The sequence below is a fragment of the Microcaecilia unicolor genome, chromosome 6 (assembly GCF_901765095.1).
Source record: "Microcaecilia unicolor chromosome 6, aMicUni1.1, whole genome shotgun sequence".
NCBI lineage: Eukaryota > Metazoa > Chordata > Amphibia > Gymnophiona > Siphonopidae > Microcaecilia > Microcaecilia unicolor.
In genome coordinates this window covers 149,352,926-149,379,365 of record NC_044036.1, presented here as the reverse complement: position 1 = coordinate 149,379,365, position 26,440 = coordinate 149,352,926, and the positions used below count along the sequence as shown (strand labels likewise).

General features: G+C 40.9%; 1 protein-coding gene across 3 annotated transcripts in view; it reads right to left on the bottom strand.

Moving 5' to 3' along the window:
* Nucleotides 1–26,440, bottom strand: part of LRIG1 (leucine rich repeats and immunoglobulin like domains 1) — a 216,347-nt gene that overhangs the window by 66,220 nt on the left and 123,687 nt on the right. For all 3 annotated transcript variants that reach the window (XM_030205936.1, XM_030205938.1, XM_030205937.1), the window contains exons 4-8: nucleotides 20,716–20,853; nucleotides 17,101–17,244; nucleotides 15,191–15,334; nucleotides 14,333–14,476; nucleotides 2,323–2,466 (exon numbers count right to left, since the gene is read on the bottom strand). In XM_030205936.1, the coding sequence (XP_030061796.1) occupies nucleotides 2,323–2,466; nucleotides 14,333–14,476; nucleotides 15,191–15,334; nucleotides 17,101–17,244; nucleotides 20,716–20,853 (714 nt within the window). The remainder of the gene's footprint in view (nucleotides 1–2,322; nucleotides 2,467–14,332; nucleotides 14,477–15,190; nucleotides 15,335–17,100; nucleotides 17,245–20,715; nucleotides 20,854–26,440) is intronic.

Here is a 26,440-nt window from a genome sequence, read left to right as displayed (position 1 = left end):
CCTAACAATTGGTCTGCAGCTGTAACGCATACATTCATATGATCATGCGCTGTTTTTTTTTATTACTGCTCATAAATTGCTCAGTGTTGCAATGTGATATAACTTTGGTTGAACTGTGCCTGTCCTGTGTGTGATAAAATAAGCAGAAACAGAAAATGCCAGAGATACACCAGCAACCTTTCAACAAGAACTGGACTTCTGCCACAGAAACAATATGGAAGTAAGCGCTCCTGAACAGAATGCTTACAGCCTCAAGTGAGTGTGGGGGGGGGGGGGGGGGGGGGGGAGCATCTGTTTTACATCCCAACATACATTACAGGGAGTATAAAGGTAACAAGTTATTTTCAGATTTGGTTATAAGCATTCACTGATGCAAAACAAAGCAATTGTTCTGAGGGCCTCTGCAAAGACAGATTAATCCTCAGTTCAATAGCCCATTATCCTATCAATCCTTTCAACCATAAAAACTGACAGGGAATTTGCATAAGGTGCAAGGAAAGAACTTTCCATAAAGTGAGCAGCTTAAAGCAAAATTGCTTTCATTTTCACAATTGTTTTACATTTCTTTCCCCTCATTTTTAGGACTACCACCCCCATCACGGCTGGATAATGCATCCCTTATGGCAAAACATTGGCTAAAAGGAAGCCTACTTTCACACTAATACTCAGCACCACGCTTCTGTCCGTACTAGGTTGCCACATTCCCTCTTTCCTGAACCATAATGCATTGCCTCCAGAGTGATTCCAACTTCCACTGGCTCCAGACAGGAGACGCAAACCAGCTGAGGGTGCCTGAAGGACAGGTCCAGGCCACCAGGGTTTTAAGAGCCTTCCTGTTTGACTTCTCATTTTTTATTTACTTCCTGCACAAGCATTGCTGTCCAAAACGTTCTCCTACTTAACTACTTGTACTTCTGTGAACCTAAGTGAAGTTGGACATGGTTCTGCTGGTCTTTATCCAAACCCCTTGCAGGAATCACATTACTGAACAAAATACTTTCAATATGAAATTTACATTTGCAATGATTCTTTAAGGTGAAGTCGTTTTACTGAAATACTTGTTTTGTCTATTGCCTCTCAACTACAGCAGCACCATAGAAGAGGGCTATTTGATTTATCTATTCAACACTATATATATCTGGTAGCATCACAGAAATGTTATATGATGGTAATAACTGAAACTTAACTACAATTTGCTTAATACATGAAACGTGGACAGAAAAATTATGTTTACTGTAAAGCACAACCAGTAGCTTGCACTCTTTTGAAAATAAAAATCCCACTATCTCCACGGACCGTGGCCACTGTTTTCAGACTACAGATCCCTGGGAGCCCCCAGAACCAACCCCTGAGAAGACTCCCCCCCACTGGACATGCTCTTAGAGGCCTAAGAATGCCTGCCTAAAATACCCAAAGGATTGTAAAACTGGCACACTAATGAGGCCAATGCCGCCCCCCCCCCCCCCCGACTCCAATTCCAGCAGAGAAGCCCCCCCCCCCACCCCCACCCCAAGTTCTGGATGCTCCCTGAAGCTTCCCCATGTAATGCAATGCTATCCCCATCACACAGGGCAAAAGGTACTGGCCACATTATTTGTGTGTCCAGCATGATATAAAAGCTCTGGACACAACACCACATTGGTGCAGCCACAAAAGTATAGCCCTCCCCAGCTCCCAGAATCAGTTGCCCCAGATCCAACTTTAACAGGCCTGCCACCAGACTAAGCAAGATTGCTTTTCCTCGGTCTGCCATTCTGTCCTTCATTCCTGTCTATTTTTAACTGTACTTCCTTCAGAGAAGAAACAGCACTAGTCCTTAATGTTCTCCCCCCCCCCCCCCACCACCACCACCACCAGAGCCCTGACAGGAGAAGAAGGACTGAGAGGGATTAACTCCCACTGGGTCCCAACACAGCCCAGGACACTGAGTGAAGGCTCACAGATTGAGGTTCCAGGCCACCATGCGGGAACTAACTGCTTTCCTATACGTCAAACAGTGGTCTGGCCATGACTTAGATACTGGGAGCCCATCCCTTTACCAGACTTCAACCACAGAGCCAACAGCTAAAGCTCAAGGTTCAGGAAGTCTGACCCAAAAGCTGATTTAAAAGATACTGCTGCATCAGTCCACCTGTACCATCTGCTGGAGGCAGAGAAAACTGGAATGTTCCTGGCTGCACCACTCGTTATACTGATGTCATTAGAAACTTCAAATGTAGCCCTCCATCTGTTAACAGGGGGACAACTCATAGGTCTAGACTGATCAGGATAAGGAAGACAATGTTTACATCTTAGCCAACAACCAGAATATAATACACTTACAGAATGCGCAGGTTCTTCAGTCCCTTGAAAGCTCCCTCTGCAACATGGCTGATAGAGTTATGACTAAGGCGCAGAATATCCAATCCACCCAGGGATGCCAAGCCTCCTGCATTCAGTCTTGTGAAGTTATTATAGGACAATATTCTAGGAAAGAATACAAAATGTCACAGATATATCATTCCTTTAGTTTTCTACTGAGTGAGGTATACCTTTTGAGGCTAAGCTGATAAACTATTTGCCGGTGGTAAGAGCAATAAAAACTACTCAAGGATTAAATTAAAGCAAAGTTTGTTACAGTTTGCAAACACATACTGGGTACTTCATGAGAAAATCTGTATGGCAATTCACATGGTTAACTATGCGTGCTAACAGAAATCTACAGCCCTACATAACCACTACATTTCCTCTCAACCTGCTGAAACCAAAACGTGAACTTGAATCAAAAAGAGTAATGTTGATGGAGAGAAAAAAAATGTAACCTTGAGATTCTGAATTATGTGCAATTCACGTCAATAAATATCTACATTCAGGCTTTGTGCTAGGTCAAGAACTTATAGTTATTTACCAGACCTGTAAGTGTGACTTGTATAGCTATCTTAGAAACAGAGGTTTCTCTTCTTAGAGGACTATTGTACAAGACACTTTTCATTGACTGCTTTATAATTACATTTACAAAATGCATATGAATTATGTAACATAGTATATTTATTTTATTTTGCTGCATTGATATCCCACATTTTCCCACCTATTTGCAGGCTCAATGTGGTTTACAATATAATACAACTACAATCACATTGATGGAATAGAGAATCAGAGTATATATAACAGATAAGGTGCATAGGAATATTATGGCAATCATATTAATGGAGAAGAATTTCAGAATTGCTGCTATTAAGGTTCATACGAAAATTATGTTTATTAAGAAGTTGGTAAGTGGATAACAACATAACATAATGATATCAGGACAAGGCATAATTGAGCAAAGTAGTCTGTGATTTAAAATAGTATTAACTATCAAGCTACTTTTACAAATCATGATGCATTATCATGAGAATGACTGAAGTCTGGTCAAGAAACACACCTTAAATAGAGCTTCCGCTTCCCATTACAGAAGGCTAGATGACAGCCAAAATGCATATTCAGACACATATACCGTAGGCTATATGAATATTAAGGAAAAAGTCAGTCTTACGGTTACCTGATAATTTTCTTTCCTTTAATCAGAGCAGATTAATCCAGAGACTTATGGGTTATGACCATCTACCAGCAGGTGGAGATAGAGCACAAACTGAACTCTGTCTTATGAGACGGTATGCTCCTTGCTCATTTAGCAGTATTTCTCAGAAGCAGAAAGAATTACATTACATTTCTCCTTCCTTACAGAGAATAGAGATGAACACAATTACAACTGGAATGAAGAACAAGAAAATACAACATTCTAAATAGGGAAATATTTTGAAATACAGACAGGAGCACCGAAAAAAAAATGTATGAAGGGGTTCTCGATTTATCTGCTGTGATTAAAGGAAAGAAAATTATCAAGTAAGACAATTTTTCCTTCCTTGTCATCAGCAGCAGGTGAAACCAGAGACTTATGTAGTGCAAGAAGCAAGTGGAGAGAACCAACACTTCCGACCAAATTGTAATATCCAACCGGTAGTGCCTAGAAAAAAGTATGCCATGAGGACCATGTGACTGATCTACAGATTTCTTCCAATGAGTAAGCCCGAGACTCCTCCCAGGAAGTCAAGAGAGTCCTAGTTGAGTGAGCTTGCAGAGGAGTTGGTGCCTGCTTGCCTAAAGGAATATAAACTGAGGCAATAGCCTCCTTAATCCAGCAAGCAATGTTTGGCTTAGAAGCTGCATTTCCACTGTTTGGACCTGAGAGAAGAATGAAAAGATGATCCAAGCAACAAAACTCATTGGTAGCTTAAAAGGTACTGAATGAGAACCCTACGAACAACAAGCAAAGAGAGCATTTTACAAATCAGCCTCCTCACAAAATGATGGAAGAAACAAAAGGCTGATTCAAGTGAAATGCAGACATAATCTTCAGTAAAAACGAAGGAACCATGTAAATGATTATTCCCATTTCAGAAAATTGGAGACATAGATCGCTACAAGACAATGCTTTAAGTCAGAAATCCTGCATGCAAACGAGATGGCGACCTGAAAAACAGACTTGAGGGTAAGGCCTTTCAGTATAGTTTCATCAGAAGCTCAAACGGTGCCTTCTGGAGTGAAAGAAGCACAAGATTAAGATCCACTCAGAGCAAGGATGACGGAGAGGAGGCTAAGACGACTAACGCCCCTTAAGATGTGCACTACATCTGGATGAGCATCCAAGGAGGATTTACAAATATGCCCTCTATAACAAGCTAAGGTTGCTACTTGTACCCTTAAGAATTATATACCAGACCTTTAACACCCTCTTGCAAGAAGGCAAAAATCTGACGTAAGGAAGCCTTTCATGGGGACCAAGCCCTTTCAGAACACCATGCTTCAAAGGCTTGCCAGACCCAAGCATAAACAGAGGAGGTAGAATACTTTCTTGCCTGGAGTAAGGTCGAAATATCCTCCTCAGAATAACCTACCTTTCTTAACCACTCAATAGCCATGCCTCAAGACCAATGTGGGATGGATCCGCCATCTGAACGGGGCCTTGAAGGTGCAACCCATGCAGAAGGGCAGCCGGAATGGCTCGTCTACTAGGAGACTAACTAGATCAGTCTCCTGGGCCAGTCTGGCACAATCAGAATTACCACTCCTCGAGGGGGATTCTGGAGAGGACCCTACTCATCATTGGCCATAGAAAAATACATAAAGAAGATGCGACTCTAGCCAGTGTTGGAGAAAAGCATCTAGACCCTCTGATCCAAACTCTTCTCTTCTTCTGAAGAACCTGGGGATCTTAGCATTGCAACAATAAGCCATAAGATCTAAGCATGTCTACTACCATCACTGGCATCTAAGAAAAATTAAAGCTGTTCAGGTATAAAGAATACATGTGTATCTTATGTTTTCAGACATTTATATGGATGCTGCAGGAGAAAAAAAATACAGTCCCAAAGCTCTATCTTCTTGATGCATTGTTTGACAAGAAAGCAGGCGTGCTCATCACTGCAGTAAAGGAAAATTAAGCAAACTGAAATATTACCTACTTTGGCTCTTTAAAAAGATGTAATAGAGACTTCCTTCTGGGGGAAATACATGCCCCAGAATGCACTAGTTCCTTTAGTTCAAAGCAGCTTAGTAGTCGGCTTAGGGAGGGACCAAGTAGTCAGCAGTATTCCCAGCTGCTGGTGATTAGCAGCAGTACAAACTGTTAGGTAAAAGCAGTTAAAACCAATTGAACAGCACTTTTCCAAAAACTCTGTCCATTTTTTTTGCCAGTTTTCAGCTATGCGATTAATTTTGTTCATCAAGGCGAGATTCATTTACTGTAGCTTACTCCTGTGCCAAAACTGAGTCAGTTAAAAATATATATATATATATGGACTGAGTGAGTTTTGGAAAAGTGCTCTTCAACTGCTGTGCTGATAGAACGAGCTATAGAAAGACTTGAGAGCTGTAAGAGGGCCAGCAGGGACACAGCAGCGTTGTTCTAAGCTAGAAAAGTCTGGAAAGGGGGAAAGGTTCTCGAGGCCCAGAAGATAAAAGGATGAGCCTGACATCAGTGCTGGGTAAAACAGTGGAAACTTAAAAAAAAATATGGAACGCATTAAAAACAACAACAACATGGTTTCGTGGAACAGAGTCAGCATGGTTTCAACCAAGGGAAGTCCTGCCTCACCAATTTGCTTCATTTATTTGAAGGCATGAACAAACATGTGGACAAAAAGTGAGCCAGTTGATGTAGTGTACTTAGATTTTCAGAAAGCTTTTCAAAACGTTCCTCATGAGAGACTTCTGAGAAAATTAGAGTCAAGGGATAGGAGGAATTGGTTATTAGACAGAAAACAGGATTAAGAGGTCATTTCTCTCAATGGAGGAGGGTGAATAGTGTAGTGCCACAGGGATCTGCACTAGGACCAGTGCTATTTAACATATTTATAAATGATATGGATGCTAGGAATTAGGAAAGGGATAGTAAGTAAGACCAAAAATACTATAATGCTCTGTATCACTCCAATCTGCGACCTCACCTTGAGTGTTGCATTCACTTCTGGTCACCATATCTCAAGATACAGTGGAATTAGAAAACGTTCCAAATAAAAGATATCAAAATGATAACAGGGATGGAACTCCTCTCATATGAGAAGAGGCTAAAAGAGGTTAATGTTCTTCAGCTTAGAAAAGAGATGGCTGAGAGGGGATATGACTGAGGTCCACAAAATCCTGAGTGGTATAGCACGAGTAGAATCGATTTTTTTCTCTCTCAAAAAGTACAAAGACTAAGGGACACTCAAAGTTACATGAAAATACAAATAGAAGGAAATATTTTTTTCACTTAATGGATAGTTAAGCTCTGGAACTCTTGGCCAGAGGATGTAGTAACAACAGTTAGCGTATCTGGGTTTAAAAAAAGGTTTGGACAAGTTCCTGGAGGAAACATCCATAGTCTGCTATTGAGACAAACATGGGAAAGCCACTGCTTGCCCTGGAATTGGTTGCTACTATTTGGGTTTCTACCAGGTACTTGTGATCTGGATTGGCCACTGTTGGAAACAGGATACTGGGCTAGATGGACCACTGGTCTGGCCCAGTATGGCCATTCTTATGTTATGTTCTTATTTTGGAAGGCTGATATCCCAACAGGAAAAGAAGACATATAATTCCCTGTGTTGAACTGTTGTGCAACTGAAACTGTATGAGGTATCCCAAAAGCCCTGAATTCAAAGGTGGTAGCAATACTGTTCAGGGAAGGGTTGGAAGATAGGTCGAGACTGCTGAGACGTGGCTTCAAAGGTAAGCTGATGCTCCTTCTTTTTGTAATCAACCCTCTAGCTCAGAGTGTAAATCCTATTACAGAGAGTAGGGGAAGGAAAGTTCCATATACTAACAGGGCAGGCTAAAAGGAAAATACAGGTGGAGATAGTATAGATTGAGGAAATAGGCCTGGAAATTAACCATGTACTTATTTGGGAAGTGGTAGGGATACAGAAAAACCTTGTCTAGTATAAGTTGAATAGACATATTTTTCCTTTTTATCAGACACTAATTCAAATGTTTAACCTTCTAAAACCTCAGTGTTTGGTATCCTGCTTGAGAGGCTAGGGGCAGGGCTAGTGGTTTTAAAGCTTGAGTCTGTACTTCATACAACCAGCGGATGGCATTCCAGAGAGGTTGAAGACGCGAGTGTGGGGAGGGTTGTGAGAACCTCCTTTCGGTCACAATAACCAGCAAAGCCTTACACCTTTCCTGGCTAGTTTAGCAACATCAGGAATAATCCAGACTCTAAACCTCATGAACTATATATATATATATATATATATATATATATATATATATATATATATATATATATATATATATATATATATATATATATATATATATATATATATCAAACTTAAATCCTTTTCAAAAGACCAGAAACAAGTAGGGTAGCTCTTCATTTAATTACTAGGTTGGAATCTTCCAGTAGGGCATAGAGTTCAATTCACTGAGCTGTGGTTACCAGCTCCCACTCCAATGAAAGATCCCCCCCCTTGAATTCAGAATGTAAAAAACAATTTCCATACAGGTGGAACAGAATCTGTACACAAACCCCAAACCTAAATCTTATATGTCCTAAATAGTTCTCTTGGAGTAAGTCCAGTGACTTAAGATTAAGATGTCCTGACACATTCTCCAAGTGCTCAATTTTCCTGGCCAATATGATCTTACCTTGAACAAAATTTTTTCAGAGTGCTCCTTATACTGCCTCTCTCTCCCCACCTTTAAGTCCTTTGATGTCTGATTCTAATAAATGTAAGCCCATATTCACTTCACCTAATGCGAAGTCCATTTTCTCAAAGGCTTGCCAGATAGTGTTCCATGTCACAGTTCCAGGCCAATGTAGTGGCAACCATGCCGCTGACAAAACACCAGACACCTGAGAATCAACAGCAACAGCCTGGGAGCATGATGCATTCCCCTTCCAGAAGTTCTCCCTGTATTCTAACTCAAAGATCTTCCCCATCAATTATCACCCCTCGGTGGCTAAACTATGGAAGACGCCTACTACAGCTTCCATTTCTGGGAAACAAAAGCTGGTGACGTCTCTCAGTGCTGGCACTACAGTTGACAAAGTACTTGTGCCTCGCAGCAACAGTGGCAAGGACTGCAAGGGGCTCCACAATGGAGCTTTTTCCCAGCTATGAATGTTCCCCATGAATATTCGCAGTCGAGGAAGCAGCTCTCCTTGGTACAACAGGGTTGTGCCTCATAGATGTAATACAGAGTCTTCTTTTTGAGCACTCAGCAAAATGTCAGATTAGGTCTTGTTCTCTCTCCTGCACTTGTTATAGCAGAATAAAATATATAAGGAAAAAGAACAACCAAGGGAATTGAGATTCCCAACTCTGCCAATCCCATGCCATCTTGACGCCTCCCTCTTCCAATGTTTTACTATTCTGACCTTGTAGACCAAGTGCCACATATTGATGCCACACAGGCTCAAACTGGCCAAAGGAAAGCAATTGCAAGCAGCAGTGCATATAGTGTTCCGTGTCCTGAAACTAAGATCAGGCTCTATCTATTTTGTCTTTAAAGATTCTTGGTACAGAATTAACTGCTTTGAGACATCAAACCTAAATTCCATCCACAGCAAACAGAACTCTGCTCCTAGACCAACCCATAATGTTTAAGATGTGAAAGAAACACATTGCACAGTCCCAACTAAATCTATGTCAGTCAACACTTATATTTCTAACCGCATCTACTGTTGCTTCATCTAGTAATCATCTGCTTTTTTTAAAAGGGACTGAAGAAACAGACAAGATTAATGAGTTGCAAAAGAGTAGAAGACAGACATTATTTCTTGCATAGGAAGAGCTAGCTATGGAGACCTGGCAAACAATCAAAACTGTGTCCTCACCTGTGATGAAAGAATTTGGCTTAAAAAATATTTTCAGTTTTAGAACGTAACTCTAAACCTAGTTTTAAAAAGTTTACTTTGATACTGTGCAGGGAGGCTTTTGCCATGACTGGTAAAGGCATGCTTCAGAAAATCCTTCTGCTGTCATTTATAGAAAGAAAAGAGCAAGAATCAGGACGTTTGTCAGCATCATGGAAACTAGCTGGAACATTTCACACAGTCCCCACCTTTGCTGCTGTGTGAAATGGCCATGCCTGTGAACAGACAGGATTAGAAAAACAGGATGTATCATTCCTTGGTCATTTACAGTAAGCAGCTCAACAGAGAATGAAGATCTCCATGCCTTTTATTCTCCCAGCCCAAGATGAACTGAGAAGAAGAGATTGAACTGATACCTACAGAAACAGAGTTCACTAGTCAAGCTTTGGCAAGGATGCTGCAAAAGAGAAACAAATCTAACACAATTGATTGCAGGGCTGAATGTCACCTTAGTGGTGTCTAGATTTGTCATCTCTATTTTAATTGAGTCCAAATATATAAAGTCACAAAAAAGTTAAAAAAGACAAGATTTAAATAATTCTGCTAGCTCGAAAGTTTGGGGGTGGCGTAATAGAGATATGAATATAAGTCTTTGTGATTTGTTACCTTGGTGAACTAAAACTATAGCAGAGAAAGCTGTATCCTATTCCATATACCATGAAGTTCAGTCTATAATTGGGATACATGTGGAAAGTCTGAGGGAATTACATGAAGAACAAATGACTTGCATGATATTTTCCTGCTAGGAAGAGAGGCTGAAGAAAAGCCCTTCGGAAGAGAAGCAGCACTACCATTATTTTATAAGTGCAGCCAAAATATCTACATCAGGATTGCTCTACAGCAAAATGAAGCACAAATGCCTAAGAAGATGACAAAAGAAACACTCCATTTTGGCTTTGGAAATGAGACACCCTAGATAAAGTAAGAACTAGAGAACCGATAAATAAGGCAAAATATTCCTGCCACATACTGTATATTTTGTGGAAAGCAACAAAGTAGTAAGCATTCAATTACAAGTAACCAATCAAATGCACCACAACTGAAAAGCATAGCACCCTGAACCTACAATGTTGCCTGTTACAATATCACTATACTCCAAACAAGGGGTTCATGGCTGTAAGTTAAAGAGATGCCAATTAGTTTGGTGGAAATGAAAATGCCTGCATACCTCCCCCTCCTCAATCAGTCACTCCTTTCAATAGTGAAATAATGGACAAGACAATATATAATCACCTTCCCTAGGAAAAAAAAAGCCAGACTTTGCGTACACTAAACAAATAATGGAAAGTACCATCACTATGCCTACCCACTTCGACTATTTACTTTACAGTTCACTGAAGTCCAAGAATGCACCCGAAGCTTAGGCAGGGTGTCAACACACCCTAAATGTGCTTCTACATTAGATGATTCGTAATGCAGCAAGTAGTGTCGTAAAGACACATCACTCCCCCTCCATTACATCCTCATACACAGTTATTGGGGATTTCTTCCGTTTCTGCATGCCTTCTGGCTCAAGATTTTGATGCTCCCTAAAAAAAAAAAAAAAAAAAAACCCACACGGAGAAGGTTGGGTTTAATTTTCCTTTCTGAGGTTTGACATTTCTGTAATATGATGATCATTTTATAAAACCACGTTACGAGAACCTAAAAGTTTACAGAAGCAAAGAATGTAAAACAAAAAAAGTTTTGTTTTTTTTAGTTTTCAACTTTTTTATTGATGACAGAACTTAAATACAAACTTTCCCCGAAGGGTATTACAATAAAGTAGAGTATCATACCGTATGTCATCATAATTTGAAATTTTATCCCCCTTCCTCCTTTGCCTCCCCCCCCCCATGAACCATTCCCCACCTCCCCCCTATAATCCTCTCCTCCGCCCCCCCCCCCCCCCTCCCGGTTGTTTTTTTTTTTTTTTTAATAGTATGGGGAAACAGTTTACACTGGAACTTAATGCTGCAGAGATGCAACCTCCTGATTTGCACTGTGCTCAGGAGAGTGCCAGCAGACATGGAGATGTGGCCCAGGAGAGAATATCATCTTACATATAATAGTGCGCCATCAGCCACTGCACACCTTTTATCAGAGATAAGTTGTAAATCTGAGACTGGCACAAGGGTGCGATTCATTCCTGTCATGATCTGACCAAAACTGACCCATTTGGAGGCATTCGCCCATGCCAATGGGAATTATATATTGAACTGATTACATTGGTGTCCCAAACTACTGATATGTTCCTTTTAACACTGACATTAAAAATAAATTCTGGTACATAAGGTTTCTGAAGGTCATGACTTTCAGCGGTGAGACTGATCTTTGGAAAATCAAAATTCAAATCTGCCAAGCCCCTTCGTGAAAAATTACATTGGCTTCCCATTAAAGAACGCATCGCCTTTAAGGTCTGTACCTTGATTCATAGGATCATCTACGGAGAAGTTCCCGAATACATGTTAGACCTGGTGGATCTACCAACCAGAAACAGTTCCAGTTTCTCCCGATCCTACCTAAATTTACATTATCCAGATTGCAGTGGCCTTAAATACAAAATTTAAACAAACTGCTGATTCTTGCTCCTCAGTAAAACACTAAACACAAACAAGCAAGACAGAATGTGCTAAATGGTATAATAATGGACTTTTAAGTTTCAAGCTAAAAAATTGATAAATAAATTTGAACAACATGCATATCCTACACCGGTCTTAAAGCAAGCCTATACTCGAGCTAAATATAATAATAGAGAGGCACTCTTGCAGCCAAGGTCTAAAACTAAAGACCCCCTACTACAAACGTGTGTTAAAATACACTTCCGGGATTTTTGATGTGGTAGGTATTCTCAGACAACACTGGAGGAATGTCCAAGCTCACCCTTGATTTAAAGACCACCAATTGCATATAGCTACTTGAGGGGTCGGAACCTGAGAGATCTGTTGCAACCTAGTCCTACAGTTGATAATGTGATCACGAATCAAGGACATGTATCTTCTGTAATAATATGGTGATGTCTAATTTTTTCATCAACCCTGGCGATTCGAAAAAGTACATTTTGAGATACTCCACCAATTGTAACAGCTTGAATATGGTATACGCTATGCAATGCCCCGCCCTAAACTTTATGTAGGAAAGACATCGAGGGCTTTTAAACATAGACTGTGCGACCATAAGTTCAATATTGTTCATCAGAAAAGGGATGCTCCCCTGGTTTCTCACAGTATGGATAAAGCGCATTCCTTCTCTGACTACCGTTGTATTGTAATAGATCAGATTCAAGCTTCTATCTGAGGAGGGGATGTTGATCGTATCCTGATTCAAAGAGAACAAAGATGGATTCATTGTTTAGGCTCCCTCATTCCTAAGGGGCTGAACAGCAGAATCGAGTGGAAAGCGTTCTTGTAGGTTTGTTGCTGCAGGGGCGTTTTGGTCCCTTTAAATTTTTATGGGAGTCATGTTCCTTTAATTTTTACCTCTCAGCTGATAGGTAGGTGGGGTCGGCATTCTCTTAAATATTGGGCGCCATTTTGGGTGATGGCTGTGTCAGTGAAAATTTCCGACAGCCACTCGAAGGTAGTTTTTACTAGCTTGCTACTGGTTTTGTTCTATGCTAGAAGTTTGCCGTCTGTCTGTTTCCACTTGCTGTGCTTTTTGTACATCTGTGTTGCAGGGCTTTACTTGCGATTGAGGGCTCAGCTCCCGACGAAGCGATGTGAAGAAACAGAAGCTTTCTGTCGAGCACTCCCTCTGGATAACGCCATTGCTCAGATCGGTGTATTCCTGTTAAAGTTTTGTGACAATAGAGCATGAAAATACTAAGAAATAATGGAGGTTTTTTCAGACTAATGAGGAATCTGTTATCATAGTCTCTAACAAAAGTATCTTTTGAGATCTAAGGCAGGCTGTGATTCACAAAGTTGGGTATAAGTGATTACAGAATTTCTGAAGTCTTTTTTCCTCCATTATTATTCTGTTTAGCACATTCTATCTTGCTTGTTTGTGTTTAGTGGCCTTAAATACAAATCTACCTACGCATCCAACTTCTCCTTCATAGGCACACAACTATGGAATGCACTATCCAGAACCTTAAAATCAACTCAGAATTATTTAAATTTCAGAAAATTATTGAAGACCACCATGTTCAAAAAGGCATACCTTCCAGACTCAACCTAATTTTAATTTTTCCTGTTTTCAGCAAAATCCATGGACCTTATTATCTTGTATTACCCTGTACTATCTTTTGTTATCTCTGTTGTTTTATATGATACCTGTACGCTTAAATAAGCTACTATTACATTGTTCATTAATACTTTCTGAACTGTAGCCTACCCTACCAGTTATGTGTAAGCCACACTGACCCTACAACTAGTGGGAAAATGTGGGGTATAAATGTATTAAATAAATACATAAATGACTCTTCCTAGCAAAATATGCTGTAACACGATTGCACAGGCCACTTATGCAGATATATTTTGAAGATGTCCCAACCCAAGGCACAACCTGCATTTCTGCCAGACTGATACAGCTACTGGAACGCTAGCAACTAGGGTGACCTTCTTCCACTTTGAGGAAGCAGCTTACAAATGGCACAAATTCCTAAGATGGCAGTGTTCTATCCTATGGACTAGGATCCTTATCAGACAATGACATCCTCTTGAGAGGCAAAAGGCAAGCTAGGCTTCAAAGTGATGAAACATTCAACTACAGATGAACAGAATTGTGAACAGGAGAGGCTACTGTATTGTGTAAATTAGAGGTGACTACAGTACTGTGCTGTTTTGAGGATGCAGCAACTGCTAGTGTGATGCGACTTTTCCCCACAATAGGAAAGCGAGACATATGCTCACGAGGTCTCTTGCAAAATAATAAAAAAAAAAAAAACCAAGACAGAGTTATGAACTCAACAGCACCAGCTCTGATTTGCAAGAAAGGAGATGCAGGTGTTAGTAGCAAGAAAGCACTTACAGTTCATTCAGTTTCTCACAGAACCGCCAGCCATCTGGGTTGATGCGAGTTATGGAGTTGTTACCAAGGTGAAAACGAAGGAGAGATGAAAGGCCAAAAAGTGATCCTTTGTCCACCTCGGTCAAGTTGTTATACTCTAGATGCCTATATATAAACAATGGAAAACAAAGACATATTTTAGAAATGTCTTTCACAAAGTGGGGAGGGCAGGCTGTGACCTCCGGATTTCAGGCTAGCTAACCCCACATAGCCATCATGCCCTTCATCTCAGGTTTGACTTCTATGCCAAGGTGCCAAAGATGTCATGCAGCCAACTAATACCAGAGCCATCATTTCTGCATCTTTATAATGTTCTTGTTTGAACTTACAGGATTCAGTACCATCAAAATAGTTAATGAGCTGTATGTAAATGACCCACCCAAAAACAGTTGGAGGTAAAACAGATGTCAGTGGGTAAGTGAAAGTGGGTTAAGTGTGACAGTGATTTATTTCCTATGTAATGTTTAATCATTGTAATAATTGTTGTAATAAATTGTACATGTTTATTTGGAAGCTGCCTAGAATCATACACATTTTTAAATAAAATAAATTCTTCAGGGGGATGTGCAGCTTCAAATACTATGAAGTCAACATTTAACTAACTTTTTATCTGTCAAACTTCCACCCACACAATTTTCTCAAAATTCCTTTGAGCACCAATTAACTCTTTCTTCACTACTTGAGGAGGATCAAACATGTTTCACATTATCAGTGCTATAAAAGAGTGAGCTGTGACATAATCAAGTATTTATGCAGCTTCACAAAACCCATGCACACTGTACTGGTGTACCAGAGGGAATTTTTCTTCTTCCTACTTACAAGGATTGCATTTTACCAAGGCCCCAGAAGGCCCCGTCTGTCAGTTTGTAGATGCTGTTGTGCTGCAGTTTCAGAACTTCCAATTTATCCAATCCTAGAAACGTGAGCCCTTCAATCAGGCGAATTCGATTCCAATTCAGCTCCCTACCATCATCATAAAAATGATTATTAACCAATCTGATCCCAATTATTAACCAATCTGATCAAATGAAAAAGAAAAAAAAGCCATGCTCAGAAATTACAGAATTATCTTAATTGCCCACTTTCACCTGCTATGGAAAATGAACAGCTTTTAAATGCTAAAGGATTGTGAAGATAAGCAGAAAACTGCTCTTAATATTTCTCTTGTTTTGTGTGTCTTGTCAATGTCAGTAAGTACAACATGATCCCCACCTGACTGAAAACTGTTCTGTGACCACACTAGTTGAAACCAGATATGACATTCTTACTGGTTTCCTCAAGGGAGGGTTTGCTGATGAAAAGTAGATTGCTCTTAATTACTGAAGTTAAAGAAACCTAAAAGGTCCTCTCCACTGCATTCTCTCCTCGTATTTCAGTGATTCTCAACCTAGTCCCGTCTACAATGGAGGTAGACCAGCCAAACAGAAGATGGAGTAAAGACGTGTAAATCGATGTGCAAGTCAACAAACAGCATTTATTAAAAAGACCCAACACGGTCAAAGTGTTTTGACTCTACAGCCTGTGTCAGGAGTCCAGAATGCTCAGACTGGTGTAGCTGGAAGGGTAATCACAGACACTTATAAATACAAGGAGGGATAAATGCCCCCCTTTCCTGCCCCCTCCCAACATCCATGAAACCTGACTGGCTGGTTGTGTCCAGAGGACTTGGTTAACAACTCTGTCAGAGGAAACATTTACAATAAGCAGTGGCTAACTACCGGTAACAGGAGGGCTGAACTTTATAGAACTCACAGAGTAAATTCTATTGGTTGTTCTTAATAAAATCAAAAATTCAGGAAAAGTGAGAGTAACAATCCTCAGCATGTTTACTTGTGTCCTTTATTCATGTTATAGGCTTAACATTCAGCAAGCAGAGATAAAACCCTCAAGGCTATTTTATTTTTCCCTCACAAATATCGCTATTTAACAGCTCTTTATCACCATCTTTATTAAGCAAACAAAATCTTCATAGTCTTGGTAAAATTACTGAGATCCTTTTAAAATTGCACTGTTAACTCACTCAGGGGGTCTTTTACAAAAGGCAAGCTAGCGTTTTTAGTGCACGTTAAACGCTAGAGACACCCTATGGGTGTCCTTATTTTTAGTGTGCGTTAAAAACGCTAGCGTGCCTTTGTAAAAGGACCCCTCAATATCCATTAGGGGTGCTTGGAATCATACTGAATACAGATTATTTTCCTAGGAACAGAATAGAGAAAGTTCTTTTGGAACATGTTCGATTTTCCATTCCAGTGTTGGTAATTTTGCATTTCACTCTGAGAAATTTCTCAGGGCAAACTAGGTGGGCCCAGTGGGTTGTGGCCCTGAAAGACCAAAGTTGCCCACCCCTGTTCTATTCTGGAAACAACCATTTTTACATAGTAAGGGGTAAGCATTGAAAAACAGGGACTGGCTTCAACATATGGTATCACACATATATTATACATACATCCACTTTTAGACATTACATTTACTATCTTAAAAAGTCTAAAAATATCATACCCTCCCACTACAGCATTTAGTATTGAGAAAGGCATTACAATAATTTACAGTACTGAGGTTTTAAGACCAGTTTAGAATTTTTCACTCTCTCTCCGTCATCTTAAGACCATTAAGTGTAGCTTGTACAAAGTTAAGGGAAAGAAAAGCTGTATTTGAGTGTCACATCCCAAAGAACCATTTATTAACATAAAGTCTGGTTAAGGATCATTAAGAGATGTATCTCTACTCACAGTTGTATTAGATTTGGTAGCTTGAACGTCTTTGCAGAAAGCTGGGAGATTTTATTTCTGTTTAATCGAAGGATAACCAGGGACCGAGAGAGGATGTTAAAAGCACCGGGCTCCAAGGTGGTGATTCTGTTGCGCCCAAGACGACTATAACAAATCACATAATTCAAAATGGTCACAGGAGGTAAGAATCATAAACTTAACGAAAACCTAAAAATCAAATTCAAGCTTATCTTTTTATGGATGAAGTTATGTTCTGCTCAACAGTGCTACATGTCTTTGCACAGACTGGACTGGAACACAGAGTTGTAGCAGCAGTACAGCCAGGGTTCAAAACCCACTGCTACTCCTAATGACCTTGGTCAAGTTACTTAATCTTCTATTGCCTCAAGTACAGAGATTTGTAAGGCCATTGAGGACAAAGAAATACCCAAAGTACCTGAAATGTTTAAAAATATATATTTATAACCAGGGGTGTAGCCAGACCTCGGCGGGAGGGGGGTCCAGAGCCCAAGGTGGTTGGGGGGGGGGGGACATTTTTGCCCACCTCCTCCAGCTGCCGACCCCCACCCCTGCAAGGTACCTTTGCTGGCGGGGGTCCCCAACCCCCACAAGCCAAAGTCTTCTTCAGCGCTGGTCTCCGGCACGTTCGCTGATCTGTGCTGTGAGTCCTGACATCCTGCACGTTCCTTTAAGTGAAACTGAGCCGGCGCTGAAGAAGACTAAGGCTGGTGGGGGTTGGGGACCCCCAGCAGCAAAGGTACCTTGCGGCAGTGGGGTCGAAAGTGGAGGAGGCCACGACTAAATCTGTGGGGGCCCATGCCCCCACCTAGCTACGGCCCTGTTAATAACTGTAGCAAGAGACTTTTTAGCAACTTATCTGAAAAGTTACTAAAGAACCAGGCATCTTCCGACAAATTCATGTTTCTTTAATACTGCTTCAGGAAGTGTGGTCTCCTTAATGTAAGTTCAGCACAGTTTACTTTCTGCTTCTACCTGATGACTCTGACATAAATGAACTTGAACAAGAAGATGTATACAAATATCTAGTAGACAAAAAAAAAATTCCTGAGAAAAATGATTAGTAAGGATTACAGGACATTAAAACTGATATTGAAAAGTGTTTCAATATCATAGAATAAGAAACAAGCCAATAATCAGCTGGCAATTGCTGCACTCTCATATGACTTTGGAATTGTAGAATGGCCTGTTAAAATCTTGAGGAACAAGCAAACTCCTCCATGTCCAATGAGATAATTTATAAGAACTGTATAATATCGGAATAAGTAGAATACCAAATCCACAATAGTCCAAAAACAATTCTACAATCAACTAGAGTAGATGGAGATCAAATGAAAAAATAGTGGAGAAAAAAAGACCTCAGTGAAAACCGGATACACCTCTTTGTAAAGGACACGCCTTTTAAATAGAGAGGGAACCTCTTAATCATTAGTCTTTAAAAAAAAACTCCACTTCATTTACTTTCATATTCATAATACCATCTCACCCCTGTAAACACTCATTAAGGGCGGACATGCAATGCTTCATATCAAAAAGCCAAAAACTTAAATATTACTTATCTTGGACGGTGACCATTTCCATCTGTGAAACTTCACAAATTGCTTTCTTTTACTTCTCTTTCTTTGTAATTCCCGACAGGGAAGCCCTGTTTCGCTACAATCTGGCTGCTTCAGGGGAAGATATACTTATTCAACACCACCATTTCTATGTAGAGGCCAGAGGACAGTATGCTGGTGAGTCAATTGTTCTTGGAGGTGTTGAATAAGTATATCTTCCCCTAAAGCAGCCAGATTGTGGCGAAACAGGGCTTCCCTGTCGGGAATTACAAAGAAAGAGAAGTAAAAGAAAGCAATTTGTGAAGTTTCACAGATGGAAATGGTCACCGTCCAAGATAAGTAATATTTAAGTTTTTGGCTTTTTGATATGAAGCATTGCATGTCCGCCCTTAATGAGTGTTTACAGGGGTGAGATGGTATTATGAATATGAAAGTAAATGAAGTGGAGTTTTTTTTTTAAAGACTAATGATTAAGAGGTTCCCTCTCTATTTAAAAGGCATGTCCTTTACAAAAAGGTGTAACCGGTTTTCACTGAGGTCTTTTTTTTCTCCACTATTTTTCCATTTGATCTCCATCTACTCTTGAACACTCAAAGTTGATTGTAGAATTGTTTTTGGACTATTATAATTTATAAGAACCAATATATGCTGAAACTATACATTCCCCAAGTAGAAGGAAGAATGAGCCTCAGAGACAGATTATACATAGCAGCCTCTATCATAACCCTCCAGGCCTATTTAACAGCATCATCAGATGCAAACTCGCAAAAATGATTTAGGTATGAGAATAAACGTCCAGAATCCATTAACAAACATGGGCAAGCGTTCCTATAAAGAAAGAGGAATGAGTGAGAATCCACCAATATACATAGGGGAGGAAGTAACAAAATTTGCATAAGAGAAGGAAAACCTCTTCAAAGAAAACAAGAGACAAATGCACAAGTACAGTGAGAAATAAAATGTATTACTCCATAACCCCTTCACTGATCAAAACTGGACAAATGAAAGTTATTAATTCACATTTTCTTAACCAAAGGATGAGTGATGGATAGTCACAGCTCAGAACAGATTTTGGATGAGATGGTTTACAGCAAGCACAGAAAAAATAATGCTACAACAGGTATCTATAGATTCTGCAAGGAAGAGCTAGAAAATGATTATTCATCTTGCACCTAGCTAAGAAATTCTGACAGGAAGTTTCTATACAGAAAGGTAGAATAAGATGGCATGTCTTATCTACTGAAATGTTATAAATGCTGTAGTAGAAAAAGCATAGGATCACAACCCAAAGGAAACTGTGGAGGATGAAGAGGTTATGATCAATTGGGACACTTTCATTCCAACTGATAAAAAGCTGGATGCAAGAAAACCATACAGTAGTAAAGGCAAAAAAAAACCCCCAAAACATAAGAACTGTACTGATAACAGAGATGTCGGGACCAAGCAATTGGGAGGAAATCCTGAAGTACCAAGAAATGAATTTTGAGACCAAGAAAATATGGCCAAAAGATTCAGATGTATTTCCTATCATTCTGGATGCCATAAGTTTGATTATAAGGCATTTGAAAGCACACTTCAATAGGATGCTTATATAAGTAACGTCTTATGAACTCCATGAGGACATTCCCTTTGACAGTTCAAATGCTATGACGCACGTTAGCAATAAATTTCAGAGACTGAAATCATACTCCATATATCCCCCTGGGGCTTAGGAATAAGATTCATTACTGTCATGATATGTGCAAAAGTAACCCATTTGAAGAAACTGCTCCTGAGAAAGAAGATCATTAACCAGCAAACACAGAAAAACAGAATCATCCATTTTTTCAAAAAGAATTATTAGTATTATACTGGTTCCTGAAATTACATCTGAAATTTTAAAAGTGATCGCTGCAAACCTGACCGACATAAAGGTTAAATACAAAAAAAAGAGGGAGAAAATACAGCTGTAGTTTAAACATTTGTTTAAAAAGTTTTAAAGACACGAGCCACTGACTTGCATGTTAAAGCTGTACAAGGAAAAAAGAAAAAGAAAACCTACAGCTCCTTTATGGGAAGTCCAAATGGAAAACAGCCGTTTCGGATTGCTGTAATCTCATTGGAACTCAGGTCCAGTGTCTCCAAGGAAATGTAGGGCTCAAGCTGGCTAGGTTCCACACTGCGGATCTTATTATGATGGCTAGAAAAAAGCAAAAACATAAGTTAGTAACATTACACTTCAAAAGAGACATCACCTATCTCCTCATTTGGATCAATGGAGCAATTCATTCTAAATAAGTTTTTGAGACCAGAGAGCTTCCCTGACAGGACCTCTGGAGAGTTGCCAGGTTGACCAAAGAGGCTCATACAAGTCTGGGTTTTGTTCCCACTATATATCCTCAGGCTACTACACAACTGCCCAGGCAAAGGGGCTATGCAATGGACACCAGAAGAGGCAAAAGAGGAAGGGGTCAACCCCATACCACATAATGAAGAACTTTCAAATGAGAGACTGGGAATCACCTGGTAATTACAAAACTAGAATGAATGGACATTACTAGCTGACTAATGCTCCAAAATAAGCAGTAACAACTAAAGATTAAGACATGCATGGAGATGTAGGTATGACTTAAGGAACAATCACAACCACAATGCCATGCCTGCAAGAAGGCAAACTAGAACCAGACTGACCTGTTAGGGTTCTTAGCCCAACCCAGGTTGACCTAAGAACCCTATCTTTTTGGTCTCAAAAGCTCATACATGACAGCATGTGTCTTAAAACTGCACTGATTAAACCCATGATTAAGCTATGTCTGTTCAACAAATGAAGATCCCAGGTTTTTCTAAACCGATACAGCTACCAGAATTCTGATCATCATTAATAAACAACAATTTTCATTTCTAAATACCATATTCCTGCTTCTGAAAGGCAAATGCTTAGGACAAATGGAAAGGTTATGCCTTACCTGGTAACTTTCTTGCCTTTAGTCGCAACAGATAAATCCAGACATGTGGGTTGTGACCATCTACTAGCAGGTGAAGATGGAAATAAGAGAGAACTGAACTCTGTCTTATAGGACGTTACTCATCCTGGTCAGTCAGTATAGCTCATCACAAAGCATGTGGAAGAACAAGAACCATAACAATAATGCACATAAATCCCCTTCCTCACAGAAGGACCTAACAAAACAAGGATTGCAAAACTGATCGTAGCAAATCACCAACAATCACTAAAATAGAGAAGAAAACGCTTACCACAGAAACACGTGTACATTGCACTGAATTAGGGTAGGACTCTGGATTCATCTGCTGCGACTAAAGGGAAGAAAATTATCAGGTAAGGCATAATTTTCTTTCCTTAGTGTCTGCAGCAGATGAATTCCAGAGACATGTGGGATGTAGTAAAGCAGTCATCAATCGGGGTGGGCAACCGCTACTCCTGCCAAAAGTACCCAAAGAAGCATCCTCCCTTGCCGCAACATCCACTTGATAATGTCAAGAGAATGTATGCAAAGCTGACCACATTACCACCCGACAGATGTCCTCCAATGAATAGTTTGTGGACTCAACCCACGAAGTAGCCACCACCCACATGGAGGAAGCAAGCAATGAAAATGGAAGCTGCCTGCCAGCAGATAAGCATCGGAAATCGCCTGCTTAATCCAGCATGCAACAGTTGCTTTAGACACCGCAGTACCACGCTTGGGCCCAGAGATAAGAAAAAGGTGGTCTAAGCAGAGGTAACATGACCCTGTACCTCACACAGCAGCTGTAAACCCCAGTGAAAAGCTCAGTGCTGCCCAACAGGGTTTCCCTGCAGGGAGCCACAAGCAGCCTTTACTCTTGCTGTCCGAGTTGTAATAAATCCCTGAGCTCGGTTTCTCTTTTTTTTTTTTTTTTTAACTAAATCTGTGAGAGGAAGGAGAGAAACTGCAGCCTAGAGTAAAAAAAAAAAAAAAAAAAGAGGGCAAGCAGGGTTGTTGAGGAGTAGGGTAGTGACCTGGCACCACCATGTGTACTGTAGGGGTATTTCCCTGTGATCTTACCTGAGCTGGTCTTGGTTCATACAAGCCTCATTCATCATAATACAGCAAGATGAAGTCTATGACCTCTGACCAGAAACCTTTCTATGTCAGCAAGATCCAGCTTTTCAGCTTGTGGAAAATCACTGGCAGGCTTACTAAAGACAAGAACATTGTGTGTTCCAACCACCCCCTTCTATCACCCTGAGAAGCTGAGAAGGGAGTCAGACCCATGGCACCAGAAGTTACCATTTCCAAGGTCACAAACAAAGAATTCTTCTTGCCCATGTACTGAGCAGGACGAGATCATGATTGGTCCGTGCTATCACCTGACCGGGGTCTAAAAGCGGGAAGAGAAGAATTCAGTGGTAGTCGTCGTCGGGGGCCATCGGAAGAGGGGTAACTTGGAAGAAGACTTGAGAAACCCAGCCAGGCTCGGGGTGAGCCACAGACTGTGTTTGGTACCAACCTTGTGACCTGCATAACTGGTGAAAATACCATGTGGCAGATATATTGGCTCTGAGAAACAACACGGAGAGACGGACACCTGCTTTCTGCAGAGAGACCTACACTTACATCTAAGACAGACTCGCTGGGAAAATCAGCTCGAGTCTAAGAAGAAATCTGCTCCGGTCTCATCGGAAGTCTGCATAAGGACAGCGGTGAGATCACTGTGATTTACTTCCTAGTCTGGGGTTAGTGAACGGTAGTTATCTAAGAAAGATTGGTTCATGTCAGCTCGTGGTCAGGGAATATGCTGCTAACTTGTATTTTTCATAAGAGGTAGTATCAGTTCTTTTACAGATCAGGTAGTATAATTTACCTAGTGTTCTAATAAGAGTCACTGTGTAGTGACAATATATTTTGTAGTTATCTGATCAGCAGGAGTTCTATTTTTGTATTGCTAAGCTTGTGCAGAGTTCTATATTTGTATCTTATCTATATTTTCTTACCCCTAATAAAAGTAATATATATCACGGTGGCTTTGGTTTCATAACGGGACAGACCTGGCGAGGTGCCAGAAGCAAGGTTCTGTATAATATTCCCCTAGGCTGAGCTAGGAACCTTGGAATAAATAACCTGTGGGGAATTGTTTTCCGATAAGAGTTATTTATCTACACCTACAGTACCCCCTAAAGTTGGGGCCGCTCAGCCAGACACCCTCAGGTTTGACAGAGCTGGACGAACCACAGCAGAGACCAGGAGGATGAGGGAGACCATCTACCACCTGCTGGAGACAGAGATATACTGACTAACCAAAAGGAGTACCGTCCTATAAGACAGAGTTCAGTTCTCAATCTTCACCCTGCTGGTAAATTATCACACTTGTCTCTGGATTCATCTGCTGCAGACACTAAGGAAACACAGGATCTGTAAGAGAGTGAAAGGGGGAAAGGGGAAATGGGACTTGATATACCGCCTTTCTGAGGTTTTTTGCAACTACATTCAAAGCGCTTTACATATATTCAGGTACTTATTTTGTACCAGGGGCAATGGAGGGTTAAGTGACTTGCCCAGAGTCACATGGAGCTGCAGTGGGAATCGAACTCAGTTCCCCAGGATCAAAGTCCACTGCACTAACCACTAGGCATAATGGGCATACTGGATAGGCCATATTGACTTTACCTGCCTTCATTTTTCTATGTATAAATTATAACAGCATGTCTCTCACTCTGATTCATCTGTTAACTTTTATGTTGTGCATTTCTCATATATGGTAGAAGTGCATCATCCATTACCAATGTTAGGAAAATTTATATCCTACTACAGAATATAGAAGAGACCAATATAACACAAGTTATTAAAACAAGTGTTTACGATTGTATGACTAGACCAGTGTTTTCCGACCAGTGTTCCTTTAAACTTGATCAGGAATGCCACGGAATAAAAGCCACCACTGCCTGATGCAGAGAACCGATCAGCACCTCACAACATGGTGAGTCTGCTTTCCAGGATATCTATAATGCGTATATATGACAGATTTCCATACATTGTTTAGAGCAGCAGGCTGAGAACCAGGGAAGCCAGAGTTCCCTGTGATTTGGAGAAAGTCACTTAACCCCTCCCCTGCCTCAAATACAAATTCAATGCAGAACCATGTGGCAAGGCTTTATGCAGGGTTGGCACAGCCTGAGCGCACAATTTTGCATGCAGCAGCTAACCCTACACAAAGCCTTGCTTTGGAGCTCAGTGCACGCAATATGTAAACTCATGGAAATGTAGTTAAATAGCCAGTGGTGTTCCTAGGGGGGCTGACACCCGGGGAGGATCGCCGATGCGTTCCCCCCCCCCCCCCCGGGTGCAACGCCCCTCCCCCCGGCGAAAGAACCCCCCCCCCCCGTATGCACGCTGCGGGGGGGGGGGGGGTGCCGCGCGCCTGCTGGCTCTTCGTTTTCATGCTCCCTCTGCCCCAGAACAGGAAGTAACCTGTTCCGGGGCAGAGGGAGTATGAAAACGAAGAGCCGACAGGCGCGCGGCACCCCCCCCCCCCCCCCGGTGGCGTGCACCCGGGGCGGACCGCCCCCCCTTGGTACGCCACTGTTAATAGCTAAAGTGCAACAATGTAGAGAACATGCACAGAAGATCAACAAACTGAGCGCAATGGCCGAAATGTAACAGCAGGTCTGAGGTGGCATACAGCCACCTTGTACTTTGCTGTGCCAAACCTTAACAGTCATCTGAGGTGAATGGTGACACTTCATCTCTGGCGTCTATTGGACAGACTACAGACCCCAGTCCTGACTTACAAGAAAACCCTGGTAGGCTGTGCTGCTACGTGTGATGTTTTTCTGACCACAGTAATTTGCTTGCCACTAGTTTACCCCATCGGAGAGATCAGCCATCGATCGGTATCTGGCTCAAATATGCAGCTTTCTGCATCAGCCCCTTACATTGCAGGCCCTTCGGTTACACGGAAATATCTACTGTAAGCAGCCACTGAAAACAAACAAACATTAGAGCCCTTACCACCTCCTATTTAGGAGGCACCAAGGGCTTCCATGTTAAGTTAGTGTTATTCAGTTAGCGTGCACCCATAGTATGCTAAATAGCGCTTCCGCACCCATTCTCTGCCCTCACATGCCCTTGCAAAAAAAATTGTTTTCAAAAAATAAATACTGCAAGGTTTGCATGCACAACTGGCATAATACTTCATGTCCTGCAGTAGGCCATTTTTTCCTGAGTTATGCGCTCACTAGCGTTCAGTACAGTTTAGTAAGAGGACTCCTAAGTGATCCTGCAGACATTTCCTTTTGTCTACATCTGAAATTTAAGCTGTATGTAATATTTAATTTCTGAACAAAAAGTACTTCTTTTCTTTGTTAGCGCTTCCTAAGAAACCCAGAGATACTCCCCAGTATATCTTTCCCACCAAAATTCCATATGCTTACCCTGTAATCCATCCCCCTCCTGCCTCTTCTACCCTTGCCCACACATCTCCTACTCCTTCACCCCTGTCCTTCTCTACCTACCCATCACTTTTGTCTATTCTGTTATACTTAACTTTTATTTTCTTTATCAATATCCTGTAATCCCTATTACTATGTAAGCTGCAATGAACCTGCTTTGAGGGGGAAAGCGCGGGGTACAAATGTAATAATAATAATAAATGCTTTTTCATTAGGGGAATTCTCTAGTGACTATCCACCAATGTCAAAAATGTTCCAAAGAATGTTTTATTAAGTATTACGCTTCACAGAGTGGAACAACAATTGCCTACAGTGATATGACAGTACATGACAAAGTGTCTCAATAGATTTCTTCTTG